General features: G+C 39.6%; 2 protein-coding genes across 3 annotated transcripts; one reads left to right on the plus strand and one right to left on the minus strand.

Annotated features, from left to right (window-relative positions):
• Window positions 1-2,763: 2,763 nt before the first annotated feature.
• Window positions 2,764-10,168, minus strand: RB195_006977 (uncharacterized protein; the record flags this gene model as incomplete). Its single annotated transcript, XM_013450666.2, has 9 exons — window positions 2,764-3,006; window positions 3,928-4,095; window positions 4,173-4,266; window positions 5,303-5,448; window positions 5,502-5,629; window positions 5,889-5,964; window positions 6,648-6,836; window positions 8,582-8,698; window positions 10,103-10,168. The coding sequence occupies 9 exons, from the start codon at window positions 10,166-10,168 to the stop codon at window positions 2,764-2,766; spliced, it is 1,227 nt and encodes a 408-aa protein (XP_013306120.1).
• Window positions 10,169-10,345: 177 nt separating this feature from the next.
• RB195_006978 (uncharacterized protein) lies at window positions 10,346-15,792 on the plus strand (the record flags this gene model as incomplete). 2 transcript variants are annotated; one of them, XM_064180361.1, is made up of 10 exons in its annotated part: window positions 10,346-10,386; window positions 10,677-10,791; window positions 13,510-13,654; window positions 13,765-13,907; window positions 14,072-14,200; window positions 14,257-14,348; window positions 14,409-14,507; window positions 14,620-14,683; window positions 15,428-15,571; window positions 15,640-15,792. In XM_064180361.1, 10 exons carry the CDS (start codon window positions 10,346-10,348, stop codon window positions 15,790-15,792), a joined length of 1,125 nt encoding a protein of 374 aa, XP_064037240.1. The 2 variants fall into 2 exon arrangements, with proteins under 2 accessions (XP_064037240.1, XP_013306119.1); XM_013450665.1 differs by lacking the exon at window positions 10,346-10,386 and having other exon boundaries at window positions 10,678-10,791.
• Between the last annotated feature and the right edge of the window lie 2,508 nt (window positions 15,793-18,300).

Genomic DNA, 18,300 nt, shown 5'->3' on the forward strand with positions numbered 1-18,300 from the left:
GGAAATACACACCACCCCAGATCCGTAGGGTGATGCCTTTAAATGTATCTTCGGGGCGGGTGAGGAGCAGTCGGTTAAAGGTCGTCTGTGGCTACACGGTCAGTGGTTCGAAATCCCCCCACTGCCAACCAAGCTTTCGCCTCTTCGTGGTCGATACGTTGGTATCAGACTTGTCTGGGAGGATAAAAACACTGACACATCGGTTAGCCCCTACATGTCATTGTGTAGTTCAGCTACACGATCATAAACCTCAAACGATTCTGAATTGAAGTGAACGTGAGGGCCCATCCCAAGGGGGTTGATCAACGCCAAACACCTCGTATTTTCTAAGGAATCTATAAACTTACAAGATAATTTATAGGAAGACTCTTTCTGACTTGATATTTATTTTTTGACATTTTTGAATGCACTCGCTTTTTCCTAATGCGATGTGTGTGAAAAACAGCATTACCAGCGAAAGAGGCCGGCGGAGGCGGCAGCTCACTCTGATTTTTTGGCATATTTCATAGCATCTATATAATATTAATGATGCGAAATCGACATTCCTTTTGCAGCAACACAATTTTTACTCACAAATCATTTCAACAGTTCGATAAAGGGTAATGGCGATTAGGTTGTTGATCGAAAACGAATTTTGGTTAAAAAAAAACAAGACAAAAGTAGTACTTCCGAGTTTTTTTTTTCTCCCTCTCAAAAAGTACTATCATGGTTGGCAGAGAATCCATGGGCGTTTAATTAACTGGAAGACGAGTCTTGTTTCTTTTTTGTTCATGCCTTATTTTGTTGTTTTCCGTCCTTCGCTTCGCCTTTCTCTTGACAATTTTCTAGCTTCTGCTGATTCCATAGCTTAAGTGAGAAATGTGAGGAAGCACAAAAAGAATCCCAACTCAACAATTATATGTTTTCGAAGCTGAAGTTGAAAACGGTTCAAAAATTACATCCTATAGTTAGTGACTTGTGACTTACTGGACCCATCCATAAACGGATGGGTCCAGTAAGTCACAAGTCACTAACTCACCACTATCTACGGGTAGGCTCATCTGCAACACACATCTGACAAAATAGCCATGCCTCACTTATTCCTCTGTGATTTTTGACATGAAATCTGTAACCACAATGTGTACTAGCCTCGCAGAACCTAGCTCAACACTTTGACTCGTCGAGCAACTTTATTCAAGGAGATTGCCTTACTTGTTCGATGTTCGACCGGTTCAAGACCTAATGTATTTCTGTAATTCACCAAATAGAACGATTGCACTTGTCGGTGGCGACTGTGTTCAATCGGATGAAAACGAAGTCTACTGGACTACGACAACACAGGAGCGTGCACGTCTAACAGAAAAACGAGTACGTTGCAATAGACGCATCGATGTCACGCGATTCAACACACTCGACGCCGACTGTCGGTACGTTTAAATTTTTCCTAGATCGGAATATTTTAGCAGTGATTCCGTAATCAATGAAGAAATGCCTCCGTTATCAACAAGATATAGGTGCTTCGAACTTTAATTTCGATGAAATAGAATTTTTGGGGAAGTGATCATCGTTGGAAACGAGTGTCATAAACGTTGCTTCCAGATTCGCAACTCTTTTTATATGCGAATTATTGGGGGCAAACTTAATATAAAGTACTCGCTACTCAGTGATGAAACTCAACTTCTGTTTTTAGCTATTCATTATGGAGTGAAGCCTCTTCATTCCACAGTCATGTGACTAGAGTCGGATATATATCATACATGGACAATAAAAAATTCTTATCTGCATTTTTTTTAACTCCTTTGATGTACTGTACAAAGTGTTCTTCATGACGTATGTATGCGTCGTGAATGCTAAGGCTGTTAAATTTGCATTGCAAAGGAGGATGGATGATGTAGGGCACACACATTTTCACGAACAGTGGGCTCGTGTACGCGATAACTTTCATCACTATACACTTCAAAACATGATAATTTTCAAAAACATGGACATTCGGAAAACACTTTAGAGTGAATCATCCGGCATTAGTAATATTTTTACAGATCCGGGTGACAGCATCAAGGTAATGGTGTAGATAGTAATGGTCATAACGCAGCATTTCAACTCAATACGCCACTGAATTGTAGCGAATTGGCAACCTCGGTGAAGTGTTCGCATCTGGTTTTGTAAAGGGAACAAAACAAAAGAACAGTTACAATCTTCGCAGACCATGACTCCAGATATTAGCACGAAAGCAAAAACACATTGATCGACTCCACAACCACAACTGCATAAGCGGCACCTTGATTGGTTAGCACCGATTTTCAGAAAAATTCAAAAACGAATATTTATGAGTGAACAATATGAACGAAAAGAAGTCCCTAAGTAGGAGATTGAGCGAATACAAATCTATAAGATGGTTCTTATTATCGAATGAGCGGTGAACAAATTCTATCGTTTGAACTAGAATAAAGAAAAAGATACAATGGAACGGGCGTGAAAGTGAATTTCAACGAGATACGCTAAATGTTCTGTACATGAGGGGAATAAAACTCTAACCAGTTGTTAATGTATGGGAATTTTCCCATCGGCAACGACTATAATAATACGGGTATTCCTATGGAAGGAATTTTTAGAAATCTACGTACATCTTTCGAACATCTCGTCGCAGAATCGATAAAGGACGTGTACGGACTAATAAAAAATCTGATGACTATTTTGATAGAACACAGTAAAAACAGGTGGTGGGTCCAGTAGAAGGGAACGAAAATAGATTACCGGTACTGATTCCAGTTCTTGTGCGAAGCTCTACAGTTCTTGTTCCTGATCACTTGGCAAACTCCACAGTTTGAACAGAAAGAAGACGAACAAGGCAAATGTGACCAAAGAGAAAGCTCCAATAGCGAAAAGGCGGTAGGTGACGAAGTCGAAACGGCGGTTTGATGGTGGAAGGTCACCAGCTCCCACTAGCATTTTACGATACAACGCTCGTTCCTCAGCACGACGTCGTTTACGGATCCCACCAAGCCTTTCTACTTCACACTGTACCACCTGAAGCAACGCATAAAAAGTTAAAAAGTACTGCATAAATTCGTTTCATTGCGTAGAATTAAAGTAAATTTACCTACTGCAGCAACCTCAAACCTTTCATTGCAAACAAGTGCAGGAAGCAAGCAGTTCAAATTCTATACCCATTTTATGCCTCACTAGTGTCAAATTGCATATCATTAATATGAGGGTTCAACGCAACGCCCGCGGAAATTTTCGTCCTTTGAATTTAAAGACTCTTCCTGCAAGCCTCCAGAGCCAAGTTCATTCACTCGTGCAGGATCGGCATTCGGAGAAATGTTCACAGTATCTAATCAAGTCCCATTTACTAACCAATATTCTCAATGTTCGACCGACTTTCTACATTACTTTTTATTTAAAGATAAATACGTTTCTTTAAAATATATAGTGGGACATTATTCTTTTTTGGCTTCTGCACGTTGGAGCCCTACTGGAAATGAAAATGAAAATGTGATATTATTTGACTTGTTGACACGAAGATGGACAACGCTTCTTAGTGTCTGGTTGTTGTTTTTAGCGTGTACTTCCCTAAACATCGCACATTTTCAGGTAACGGGACTGAAATCGCCGCCTTTTTGTACTAGCATAGCATTGACAAGATGATTGAGTCTAGTTTGATGATGTCGATAGGCCATCCGTATCCCTCCGCTCCCTCATTGATTTAAATCCCTTCACATACTCACTACTTCATGCTGGGAATCATGTTAGCGAACAGCTCAAAACATCGGATACAAAAACTTTCCTCTTCGTTGCCTTGAAATGTGAAACTAACTAACTGACGTTTGGAGAATAAAACACATTAGGGATTTCTTCATTTCGAACTAAATTTAGTTCTTATAAATTAGAGAAAAAGGGAACTTGGCACCAACTGCAGCACAAAGGCAGAAGAGAACCGGTGCTTACAGTATCGTGGGGATCAATTTCTAGTGCACGCTTCAAACAATCCATAGCTTCTTCAGTGTCATTGCGTGCAGAAAGAGCGGCGGCCCTTCGGAATAGAGCCTTCGTATTTGCTTCATGGAGGCGTAACGATTCATCAGTACATTTAAGGACTTCGTTCCAATCTTCAAGCTGAAATAATATGTAAAACTATATTTTAGAAACAAGAGAAGAGTTGTTTTGGAATAAAGATTTGTAATTTAACAAACCTTTGCATAACAAACAGCGAGGTTAGAATGAAGTGCTGAAAATAGCTTACACAAGGCCTCACTGCTCTTGGGTACATCAATAATGCCAGAAGCTCTGCAACAAAACAAATTCTGTCAATGTAGCACGTGTTGTAACACGACGACGGGAGGCGCCCTCAGTGAAGATGTGCACTGGCATTTTTTTTTTTAACCTTTTCACAATTCTTTCCGCATAACAATGCTGGTATTAGTATTATTCACTTATTACTCTCACCATTTGTTTTGCTTCTGGACGCCTCTGAGATTTTAGTTTGTGAGGATTCAATTTCCGTCCCATTCTTGTGTAATTGTGAACGGTAAGCATTTGCTTTAGTCGGATTAATAAAATTAATAAAATTCCCAAGTAAGTCCTAGAAGAAGTCTAAATATGGACGTTTTCACAAAAAAAGTAGGGCAGAAACCCAATCCCTCCAAACTAATGTTTTTCAGGATATATCAAGAGATATCGCAAATCAGTAGAAATCACTGAACTAGCGAAAAAAGGTTTCCAAGGTATTGAGACTACGAAGGATGAAAATCGTGCACAACTCCACAAAAAAGGAGAGGAGGCAAATTCCCATGAACTAAGACATTAGATGCGCCCTAAAAACAAAACAGAACGATATCATAAATGGAATAGGAGTTCACTAAGACTATGCAACCCTCATTCATGCACTACTATACGAAAAAGTAACGAAAAACCATAAGAAGCAAAAATAAAAGAAATCTGGGGATCTTTCCTCATACTGCAGAGATAGCTCAGCGCACGCCCTCACCAAGGACGCATCGCGTCGTCATGTTGCAAAACGTTTTACGCTAACCGTTTCTGAATACAATTGCAATGTAAGAAGACGTTAGGTGGCAAATAAAGCAGCACATCTTTCTAGGCTCATGCACCACATTTTCACGGAAATTATTGTAGTTACAAATCAGAGATATTCTCACTGGTATAATGCACAATAAAGAGCACTGGTATAAAACAATAAAGGAGTTACAGTTTGTGTTAAGTAATGAGTCTCCTTCACATATGAATGCAAGGAAATGAAAATAAAATCATGGATTTCGAGAAGAGAATTACAATTAAAAAAAAGGAATCTGTTCCTCGAAAATACCTTTTGTAGACAAAGATGGCCTTCTCGTACTCTTTCCGATTGAAATAGAAATTCCCCCTATCCTTAAGCATAAGCACAAAATCAGAAAGTTCCTCTTCTCCCATTGTAGAGTACTTGGGAGATTCACCAATCTCGAGAAGTTCAATCTAAACGAAGAAATTAGGATTTGAGCGGATAGTTTTACAACATTTAAACCCACGCGGTACTCCTGATCCTGGTTTTGAGGGATGATATCATCTAGGCCGCATTCACCATATGCTAAGGATGACTTTACTCGGATCTCCGACACCTCGTCAACGTACATCAACTTTGTGAGCAGCTCCCAAGCTGTAATAATTATCATTATGATCGAGTCAAAGGATTTGTTTGCGTTGCGTGAGATGTAGACCGAGCAGTTGTATCGAGGTGGGACCCCTGCTAACTTCACTCATCGGTGGAGTTCGAGTGATAATTCTACCTCGATTTCAACCGCTGATTCCTCTGTGACTATCGCTAGCTCAACTCGTACTGCAGAATTGCAAAGTATTAAGGGTTCCAACTCGATTGCAACCGTCTACAAATGGGCATAACCCAGCATCGAACATACCATCGATAACCATGCTGAAGCCAAGAATAAATGTCAGTCGATCATGGGAGTCCACACCACGCAAAGTGTCCACGACCTAAAATACTCAACTCAGACAAAAAATAAGCCAAGAACAACGTATACCACCTTGCCAGAAGAATATAACTCATTAACACCATGTATCTTAGATGTAGTTCTACTAATGATGTCTAGTAAGGTTCAACAAAAATAAAATAATGCAAAAAACAACGTATTCCTATCTAACCCTTAATTTTGGGAGTATGAAAATAACATTCACCACATAAGCCTTTCGGTTCTGAGGTCAGATATGCTTCTTAGGAATGGCTGAGTTCGTTTGTACCCAACTGTCACTCTATGGGATGTGTGAGGAGGAGCCATAATAACTCGACGAAATTTTCCTCAATAAAGGACAAAAGGATAAACTGTCTGGCGTTAATCAATCCTCTTGGGATGCGCCTCCATGTACACTTCAATTCAGAATCCCTTGTGGTTCACGAACGTGTAACTGGCCTATACAATGACTTGCGGTGGCTAGCCGATGTGTCAAGTCAGTGTCTTTATCCTCCCAGACAAGTCTGGTACCAATTTATCGGCTCCGAGGGGATGAAAGGCTTGATGAGCACTAGGGCGGATTCGAACCTCCGATCCATCGTGCAGAAAGCGGAACTCCTAACCGCTACACTACACCCGCTCTTTTTAATATTCATCAATAAATGGTCGACATTGTTGATCCACAACATAGTAAACGACTTCACTAACCTTGATCGTCACCCAGTGTCCGTCTGTAGGCCGTTCTTCTCCTCGACCGTCTCTCACTACCCTTCTCATAAGTTTTCCGCTTCCTAGCACGTCTTCCCATTCGGAACCTCGTTCCCTTGCTACGGCCTCCATTCTGCATGATTCCTCCAAAGCATCGGAAGACGGACCCTTGACTTGAGATGCTAGAGTCTGCAAGGAAAGCAAAACAACATTTGCAGTAGCATCTTAAATGCTCACAATAGATTTAGAAGGCATACTCAGCTTCATTTGGTTAGAACATAATACTATATACCTTGAGGATATGTAGTAAATTCCCGTTATCCGTACAATAAATAGCCGTTATTAAACCAGATTACTATGAACGAGAGCAATTGTATTTTGTATTCCTGAACTTACTGAGTTTAACACCAATCAAATATAGAGTATTACGTTTCTTCTGTTTGAGCAAATTACTGAATTGATTAGCACAATCGTGCGGTATTAAAATGATAAGGTGACACAAAAACATTGTGATAGTGTTAACCTATAGTGAAAAAAGCATTGTCATATCACTAACCGAAACCTTAATAGTGACAGCTTCCTTTACTCCAAAATCTGCCGCCTCGTAGTTGTCATGCTTAATTTGAGTGCGATTTCAGATAGTACGGATCCATAAAAGGATATTTTTATCATCAGAGTATAAAGAAGGATCTCGAAGAAAGCATAGATGCGATAGTCTCCGTGCTCCAACCCCCTTCAATTTTGGACGGTTGGCTAAATGACCCTCTTCACTTTTCGACGGTTAGAGAAGGGACCTCCTTCACCTTTGTACGGGTGAGAGATCTCTTTTGAGCTGCACCACTTGAGCCAGACATCCTTCACCTGAGGAGGGTCCGGGTCCTCCCTATCGGACCTATAGAAAAAAGCGTAGCCACACAGCGTTTGGGACGGACTATCGAAGGGCTGGTGACCTTTTCTCTACCGCTCGGTCATACTCTGGATAAACTGACGACTGTTTTTAGGAGAAACTCATAAGTTCGAAATGAAGGATTTTCTCGCATAAATCAGATATGTTATGTTAAGAGAGGAGTTTTCTGTGGGTTGAAAACGCTGCAGAAAAATATCCAGTTAGAGCCTTAAAGTATTTTTTAAGCTAAATCTTAGCCGACTTTCAACGATGACAGTACATGCCAGACACTCCAATGTTATATTGAGCAGATTCCACAAGAAAAGAAAACCAATTTTCTGGAGCAGCAATCATTCAATTCGTGGAAATTGAGATGCATGCTCTTTTATCTAGAACGGTGACCCAGGAAAACAGCGCACTTACTTGGCCTATCCCCTTTGGAGCCAGTTTAACCACTGTGATAGACCAATATAAGAAAAGTAGCTAGTTTTTTTTTTGGATTTAACAGTCTTCCGAATTGGTAGTGAATATACAGGCGAGAACTTCGTCCAACAATTTAACTTCAAATTCTAATCTAGACTTTAATTCTATTGAAGTTGGAATTAGGAGAGCCTACGGCTCAGCATGAGAGAAATCGAAGATGAATTCCAAGATTTTACTGGCTGTATGCCCCAAAACTGCGCTAAACCGAAGATACTGAGACCTTTGTTATCACAAACTTCTCTTCTTATGTCCTTTTTTTGAATTTTTGATAGGATTTAGAACGCTCCTTCTGATTATTATTGAAGGGAACAGCAAAGATTACACTCTGTCCAGCCAAAAGCGCTGTTGGTACGAACTGCGAAGAAAAGCAAAGTGTATTTTTTCGAATTAAGTTTATAACCAAGTGACAGCAAGTTCTGAACCACTTTTCCAGTGAATATAGATAGCATATCGAGCAAACAGTGTCCAGGCCACAAGATAGCTCTTGTTACGTAGTCGGTAAATATGTGTGAAGCGTTATCACCAGATATCAGAAGCGTTACTTCAAACAAGCGAAAAACCGTACGTGAGTCCTAGCAACATGGTTCACATCTGAATCTGACAACGCTCCTCGTTCCTCGTCTATGCTTCCATCAAGTGACTGCTCTCCTGATGACACTGCTCGAGGTCCCGGTGAGAGCACCTGAATTCTCTATTTAGTAAAAGGAATATATTTTCATTTGTAAAAATTTAAGAATAGAGATAGTCAAAGACTGATAGAAATTGCAGATCAGCCGGTAGATAATTGCAACAAACAATATCACGGAAGTTCAAAATCCATATAAAATCAGTGCCGCCAATGAGCACTGCACGAATTGTTTTCAAAAATTTCATGTGATGTAAAGATTTGTGAAATCACAAGATCTGAAACATTTTCAGGCTTATATCATTCACTTATTCGGAATGAACTGCTTTCGAGTAGACTATGGAGTAAACGGACCTATGTAGAAATCAAATTTATCCACATAACCCAGTTTTAAATTGACTTGAAGGTATGATTATTTGACAGGAACCGCGAATATCGAACAAATTTGAACTCTGTCTCCTATCCTAACATTAAGGGATGTATGGCGCATGATGGGCAGCTGATACGAAATTCGGCTTCGACTGCATGGTCGATAGTTCCAAACCGCTCTAGGCCAACCAAGACCTCCGATCCTCCACGATCGTTAGATTCTGGGAGTATGAAACACTAACTTGACACATGGGCTAACTCGCGGAAATCATTGTATAGGCCCCACACATTTCCATAAACCTCAAACGATTCCGAATTGAAGTCGAACACACTGGCGCATCCCAAGAAGACTGAAGACTAACGCCAGACACTTTATTCTCTTCATTTTATTCTTCATGTGTAGTAGAATCAGAACGACATGAAGCATGGTGCAGTAACACAAACGGCTGCGCTCTAAGCGGCACGGTGGAGCGTAGCGGTTAAGGTTTCGTAGTGGAACCATTGCTAGCACCACCCATGGCTGCAATTTTAATGGTCCCACCTCTATTCCAACCGCTGACGACGTTGACGCTCCGCGCGCAGCCGCCTACGCAACCGAGCCGTGCTTCATGTCATTTTCACCCCACTATATGTGTCACTAATCCGCCATTTCAACATGTAATTAAGATTTTATAATTTCCAAATTACGACTTTGATTTCTTTCTGTGATGTCTGCACACATAAATATTTGCTAAATAATAAATGATAGGAATTTGTGCTCATTGAACCTGCCATAAATATATGCGCAACAAACATAACTGGGAACAAACACACCCTGAAACCTCAGCCAATAATACTAGTGATGAAACTCAAATTTGAATACGAACATCACATCTAGAAACCCTGTAATCACAACGTCGTACCCATGAAATTGAGAGTAGTACTCGACCGTCTTAAAAGGCAATAATTTAAAGAGGATTTTTGACGGGTATCGGACTACGCTTTCTACTAGTAATTTATCGTACAGCCGTTGCAATGATTTAAGCGTATAAATTTCGCGGCAATGAAAACCATTGATCAACACCTCATGCTCGGGGGAAGAAAGAACCCCACCTCGACAAGATCGTCATGCTCCACCACATCCATGTCCTGAAGACATTGGGGGTCAGATACGTTCATCTGCTGGAACGAAAATAAGCTATAAATGTAAGAAATGACAGACGGAATGCAAGAATAAACGGCCTGGGCTGAAAATCGACAAAAAGATGCAAATGCAAATAAACGAGAAGAATCCAATAAGAAACCCATCAGCGCAAGAAAAGAATCACGGATCTATGATGTCTACAAGACTGCAACATGACACTCAACGTTCGGAGGGAATACGGCTTCACCGATGAGTGAGTCGGTCCCAATCGTTCGATTACGACCGACTCCCGCACGTAAAAAAGAGCACTCCAATCACGTTTTGTTCATTGCCGAAATAGTGTAGAAGTGACGTAAATTTACGGCCACCTTCACTTATTTCACGTCGTAGCTGTTCTTTTGATGATAATTACGGAATCTGGTGTTTCAAGCGTTTGATCTCGTTCTCCCTTATATTTAGAGTTTCTCATTTGTAGGTAGACATGAGGCACGTCGGTCACACTTACCAGCTTGGCTTTTCTTTGTATGTGGTAGATTTTTGCAGGATGGCACCGCACAAAGATGAGGTGAAGACGGAATCGTCTTCCATAGAGTTGATGAAACAGAAAGCGGGACCACATTGCATAAGCGCAGTTCACAGCAATCTTCCTGTGCATAGAGTGAGTTCATCTTTACTTATTTTATATTTTATTTACTTATTTTTGCGCATGAGACTAACAGTTAACTTTTGGGAATTCGTTTATCTTATTCGAGTGAAAGCGATTATTCTATAGTTATTTTATAGTTAATAACCACGAATCTGACTTCTTCAAGCTAAGTATCTGGATAAAATATGACATGTAAGCCAAAGTTACCAAGAGAAAAATTAAGTTAGAGCGTCGAGAAATAAGGGCGCCACTGAGTGCCCCACCCCACATTTTCCCCCGCTTTCCAACTTTCCTCTTTACATCCTTGTTCCTGTTCAAATTTTTTCGAGTTTTCTCACGAAAATGACTTCTTGGATATATTGCGACATAGAGGTTTCTTTTTCAATTTTTCGGAGCGTTTGTAGTATGGTCAGGAACAAAACGGCATAGAATTCGAGGAAGAAAGGATATTCTTGAGAAATTTTCTTATTCATCCCATAGAACTTCTCAGAATTCCCTTCCGGTAAAGTTTTTCTATTGTTCTCTGATTATTTCATTGAGCCTCAAAGAACAATGTTATGACGTGGCAGTAGGAATGGTCATATTTGAATATATTCTTGAAAAAGTCTTCTTTTAGGGTGTCACACAGTAAATGAAGTGAAAGGGAATTTCTTTACCGATAAAAGATATCTCCAAGCTCAAACTTCTTATTATGTAATGAAATGTCAGTTTCCATTTATTAGGTACGGGGTAGAACAGACTTAGCATAGCAACACAAAAAGAAGTCTGCATCGAAGTGCAAGGAAGAATCTGGCGATGTAATTATGCTAATTAACATTAATCAGCCAACCATGTTCAATGGCTGAGATCCCAAGAAACGTCCTCAGGTGGCCATTACGACCTTTATTTGGGTGGGCTCCTTGAGTGACCCCTCCAACTCCCGTTTCCCAGCTTACTATACATTACTTAGCTCTTCCAGCAGAGTTTGAAATTAAGTCTCATCCACAGATGCAATAGTTGAAGCAGGTGCTCCGAACCCCCTTCACTTTTGGACGATTGGCAAAGGGATCCTCACCAGTTAAGCTGCACCCCATGAGCTGGACCTCCTTCATCTGAGGAGGGTCCGGCTCTTCTCTATCGCCCCTATGGTTTCATCTTCCAACTAGTACTCTAATCATGAGCTCTTACCTAGGTGTCTAATTATTTTTTTGAATTCTTTTGGAATTCTCGAATCTTGAATCAAAATACTTCGAATCATTTTTTGAATATCTTCGAATTTATGGTATCCCACTTAACTTTTCATTTAAATTGACTACCAACAGACTATAATGATTAGCTGAAAAATAGCTTCGGACACGTAAGCTTTTCCACAAAGTTCTCTAGAAGGTTCACCGTTCTCTTGATCTCAACATATTACTTCTCACATTTCTGTTTAGGCAAATTTCCCATATCTCTTGTCTTCATTTCTTCACTGTTTGAACAGCAGCTTAGTTATTCTTAGCTTTCTCCGCACTTTTTTTAGCTGTGCGCGTATATGTTTCGATGCACGTGGATATTTTCAATCACTAACGTATAAATACCGTCAACTACAGAAAAAAAAGCATGCACAGTCCCACTACAGTTTGCCCGCGACAGAGGGCAGTGCACATTTTTGATAATTTAAATTTTTGCTTTGTATTTTCTTAGAAATAGTTGGGTCAAATTCTTATTCTTAGATGTAAACCTTTTCCAATTAACTCATTTAACGCTTAACTTGGCTCTGAGGCAGAGAAAAACTGATCCAGGTCATCCAAATGTTGATTTGTTGCACTTTCCACTTCAGGAGTAGAATAAGGTGTTTAAAGGCATCACCCCCACGAATCTGAGGTGGGGCGGATTTCAGGTGGGTTATGCCTATACGGAATCGTAAATTATGTAGAGGAAGGTGATTCCATCCATTTCTTCCTAATTGCCGTAAGAAACATCTTGGAAGATACGACTTCGAGCGTTTCGGTGCGCTGTTTTCTACAACGAGTCCGATTGGAGCGCGCCAGCCTTGTGCACGCGCCGCATCTTCCGGGCCGATTTTTACGGCAATTAGGAAGAAATGGACGGAATCACCCTCCTCTCCATAATCTACGACCCCGTGTAGGAACTCTCCACCTGAAATCCGTACCACCCGAGATTCGTTGGGTGATCTCTTTAAGTGGTAGTATCCATGTACCGTCATGTACTATAATACCTGGAATCGTACTTGTGAACATGTCTATGTTGCAAGTCTACCTCCTTCTGATTGTAGGAGCTTAAAAACCTCTGTTGTTTGTTGAAGGGTAGCCAAAATGACACATTTAAACCATCTTTGTACGGTTCATTAATATCTGCATGGATTGTAAAAAGGCGACGTTTTATTTCTAGTAAATATAAATTTCCCAAGACTGCTGGAGACATTAAAGTTTTCAGACTCCTGAGATTGAAAGACTAATTTTCAGCATTGATTGCTGGTTAATGGGAGAAATGATGAAGTGAAGTAGACGAAACAATCTCGTTTTTCTAATAGCACTGCTGACCTTATTCTTATGACCTACTTAAAATAAAATAAATAAATATTTGCGTGTAAATGTGTTTTGCTTTCTTTTCATTAATGCGTAACTCTCCAATTTCAATCTAAATAGACGTCATTTTAGATTTGGAATACATAGTAGTGGAACTGATGTGTCATCGAGAGCTTTTTCTTCCAAGGTTTATGAAGGGCTGCAATCCACTTTTTTTCAGGTGACTGTTCATCCACTCGTTCTTCTAAGTGTGGTAGACCACTTCAATCGCGTCAGCAAGACGCAAAGCGTTAAACGGGTTGTTGGTGTTCTACTAGGATCTATGAAGAAAGACAAGACATTGGACATTGGGAATAGTTTTGCTGGTGAGGTTTTTTGAAATGGTGTTTCATTTTGAGGTCTTTGCATATTTTTCGTTGTTGTTTTGCAACACTAATAATTTAATTTATATGTGTCCTTAACGACACAATTTTAGTGCCATTTGATGAGGATGAGAAAGACAAAAGTACTTGGTTCCTTGACATGGATTATTTGGAGAGCATGTATAGTATGTTCCACAAAGTTGCAGCGAAAGAGAAAATAGTAGGTTGGTATCACACTGGACCGAAACTGCATAAGGTAAGCCCTTTTTTAAATTTTTCGCTCAATTTTTCTGTGTTACGAATGTGATCCTACAAATTATTTCTGTGGCGATGTTTCGTATACACCATTTTCAGTGATTTCTAAGAGTACTATGTTAAATCTAAGTTGTGTCTCCATTATTGGTGGTGTATTTGCTTCAGAATGATATTGCGATTAACGAGCAAATGAAGCGATTCGTTCCCCACCCTGTTCTTGTTATCATTGAAGCGGAACCTAAGGACATCGGACTTCCAACAGAGGCATACATTGAAGTGCAGGAAGTCCACGATGTACGTTTTCGATCTGTTTTAGCAGGATTTCGACTATTTTATTGTCTGTTTAATAGGACGGTACCCCACCTATCAAAACATTCGAGCACGTAGCGAGTGAGATAGGAGCGGAAGAGGCAGAAGAAGTAGGAGTAGAGCATTTACTGAGGTCCCATCACTTACCCATTTTTTTCCTGTCAATATGAATGTATACCGGGAGATATTACAGAGATATCAAAGATCAGACAGCTGGCACGTTATCACAAAGAATTACAGATCAGTTGATGGGGCTTCGTGGGCTTCATTCGCAGTTGGTCGACATTGAAAAGTACGACCATTTCATCCAATTTTAAATGCGTAGATAGCTGTTGTGTTGTTGATAATGTTTAAACATTTCTGTTATGTGGAGTCCAACTAGTCCAAACATTTTCCATGCTTAGGTATCTTCAAGACGTTGCAGCTCATCGACTTCCTATCAATCATCCTGTGATTTATCATATCCAGGTAAGATTATGTTTTTGCTTGCGCGTTCTGGGGGACTCTGCATTTGTTGGGAATTGAAATGCACGCATCGAATGTTCAATAGAAACTCATGCATCTGCCACGTTTAGAACTGTATGACATTGATTAATCTTTTGTGCAATCGTCGTGTATTATTGTCAGTTATTTATGACTAGTTCTTTTTTTGATAGTCGAATTTAAGCAACAGCCAAGATTGTTAACAAATTTATTACGACTAACGTTTCGGCGTTGTCGCCTTCGTCAGAGCCTGGAAAGTAAGAACATTTGATAATCTCTAAGCCTCATTGAAGTCATCGTCCCCTGGATATACACCCGGAAACTAAACAAAACCCAATCGTTGTGCCTACCTTAGTAGCCGCGTTGCCGTGATGTTAGCGGATATCCGCGTGGGGCTCTCCCCCCCCTGATAATAAATAGGAAGCCACCCCCAAAAAAACCCCAAAAAAAAACCCAAAAAAGGTTTTAAAAAAAAAAAAAAAAAAAAAAAAATAAACAAAAAAAAAAAAAAAAAATTAAAAAAAAAAAAAAAAAAAAAAAATTTTTTACTTCTTGTAGTGGAGCATTGCGCTTACAATAGGTGTTGTTATTGTTTTTGTAAAGCTATTTGCGCTGTTATAATATTTGCTACAGTTAGATTTGACAGCCGACTACGAATTAATGTGGACCAACTAATTATGCTTAGACAACAAAACATCACGGAGTATATTTGTCAGGAACTTTGTTTAGGAAGTCCTCAATTTGTTGCCGGACGTGACACATCCGGACTATGTGACAGCTCAAAATGTTCAGACGAACGACCAGTTGATGTGCGTGTACATGGGATCACTAGTACGATCCGTTATTGCGCTGCATAATCTGATTGATAACAAGGTATTCTTGTATAATGAGGATTACACATTCTGTTGAGTTGAAAGTTGTGTTATATTTTGTTGCTTCAGTTGGCGTTGCAAAAAGCTGAGAACGAACAAGAAGATGGTGCTGATAAGAAGAAAGATGAGAAGAAAGAAAACAAGGACCCCAAAAAAGAAGAGTCAAAGAAGAATCCTCCGAAAAAAGAAAAGGGTGCAACTCCAAAAGCGAAAAAACCCTAAGGGTTTTTATTCCTTGTTTGGTGTCAATCACCTTGCTATTAGACTGGTCTCGTGCTTCGTGTTTCATTTTTCTCCACACATTTTTACTCCACTTAAATTGTATTGAGGTTTTCTGGTGAAATGATTAAGATTAAGCATGTGTTTTTACCTCACTATTAACTTATTCTCAAATGAAGCGGTGGTTTAATTAGAGGAATTGAAAGCCTAACTCAGTTCAATAGGGGAATCGAAAGTGAGGTAGAATATGAAGATAAACGAAGCTTTTACTTATAAAACTGCATTATTTGTTGATGAGTTGTATGTCAAATGGGTTTCAACTAATTAATTTGAAGACATGTACATTTGTCAACAATTTTTTTGTTGGGAAGCTCGGTGTTAAACCAATAACTTTCGTCGAAACTAATGAAAACTCTTTTTTTTTTTCTCTGAGAGTAAAGCTCTGCATTAATATAGCCTATACAACTACTGTAGTAGAGGTTATAAAGAGTATATCTAGAGCGTTTACCAGGAATGGTTACTCCCTTTGCAAGTTATACTTTGCTCAGCGTTTTTTTTAGAATCTGTCGATAGTACTGCAGTAACCGAAGTTCTGACAAGATCAAAAGCTGCAGGAAGATACCGTAGAAAGTCTTCGAAGCAGTACTAAACTGTAATAGATTAATCTAGGTTGAAAAAAGGCAGTCTAATTATTATTGGACAAAAGTCTCGTACGGAACATTACGCTCACATTTTCTAAGCAGGCTTACGCTCCAAAAACTCCACTAAATGCCCTTTTTCACTTCCGAATATTATGACTCTCAAGCTATGTTGCTTTCTTATCTATACATTTTGTGGGACTGATGCTATCAGAAGATGAACGACGAAGGCGAAACGATGCCCTGTGGTTGCGAGGGTTGTTATCCAGTCTAGCTAAGGTAGAAAAATACGAAATTAGAGCATAAAAAATGCACTCATTTGATTGATACCGCATTTAAGCCTTACTTCCATGGAATATGAAGGTGGAATAGTTCTAGATGCTTCTTAGCCATCGAGGGGACTTCATAAAGTGAGGACAACGTCCTCCCGAACGAAGGCAAGGCTACAGTACACTGCTCAGTAACAAGACAACATTCGCTTCATTGTCCCTTCACTGATACGAAATTGCACCTCTGACTAGACTAGTTCACCACGATTTGGTATGTCCGCCCTAGTCGCACATCTCTTCACTGGCGCGTCCTTACGGACAAAGTCGTGCCTGCACCGCCGTATCTGCGAGCGAGGTCGTCACGTTCGACGTATCTCACGCGGGTGCGTGGAAAATTTTTAACGCAGAAAAATCCTGTGCATTGTTCATGAGATATACGAAGTTGTTGCATTTTATTTTATATTTTAAGCGATAGCCAGATCCACAATATTTATAATTTGTCATGAATATGAACTAGCATATATTTCATATTTGTATATTTTATCATTGCATATACTACATTTATATATTTAGTTTTTTGTATAATATTTTATATTCGTATATTTCATCATTCAAAATCTTTTCTTCCTATAAGAAATAATTGCAGCTTTTCTATAGCAGAATGAGCGTCATGATCCTTTCGAGATTTACTTTTTTTTATTTGCTCCTCACACCCTACCAGCAGGAATAATATTCTAGCTGTATGTCTGATTTCTCTAGAAAACAGACTTTTTGTAATTTTTGGAGAAATTTATGGAAATTTCCAACTTTACACTTAGAAAGAGAAGATCCACTACGTCAACAAACACTGGGAATTGTAGAAATAAGTTTGGAGATGAATGAGAATGAGTGATTCTAATGCGATTGCGTTCAAGACTATTTCTCAAAATGTAGTAATTGTCAGTTTCAATACGTGGACAGGAAAAAGTGCCAAATATTTTCTACATTTTCACACGTTTTCTGCATTTACCTCAATGGTAATCAATTAATAGTAGTAAATCACACTGCTCTGCGTTTCGATGGTGAGTCATGGTCATCATAACTGTGATGCTGTTGAAAAGGGACCATGTGTTACTATGTTTTGTTTTTATATTGAATTGGACACTTTTAGTGACAGTTATGTTGATCAGATATACCTGGTGTGGTGGATTGCGTGACTGTTCATCCGATGGTGTAGTGTCAGCAAAAACATTTGTATTAAGTATTGAGACTTTCTATGGTATTCGAAATTTCTGTACTTTTTAACTTTTCCGAGACCTCAAAAATTTCAACTATGAAGAGATCAAAACCGTACTTTTCGAAATAATCGAATTTTCAAATCATCCAAAAAGGAGTTCACGAAAACTCCGAGAGAGGACCGGCCCGTGCACAAAGATGAAGCGTTCCGAAGCACTTGGTGGGAACCAAAGCGGCTCTTAGGCCGTTTTTCAGTTCGATTCGGGGGAATAGCAGGGACTGGATTCTCATACTCGTAATCCACATTTTGAAATCTGTGTTTGGCGTTATCGTTAGCCACAAGAAAGGTGAATAACAATCTGCTGCTGGTTCTGCTCAAACAAAGTAGT

Source organism: Necator americanus, chromosome I, assembly GCF_031761385.1.
Source record: "Necator americanus strain Aroian chromosome I, whole genome shotgun sequence".
NCBI lineage: Eukaryota > Metazoa > Nematoda > Chromadorea > Rhabditida > Ancylostomatidae > Necator > Necator americanus.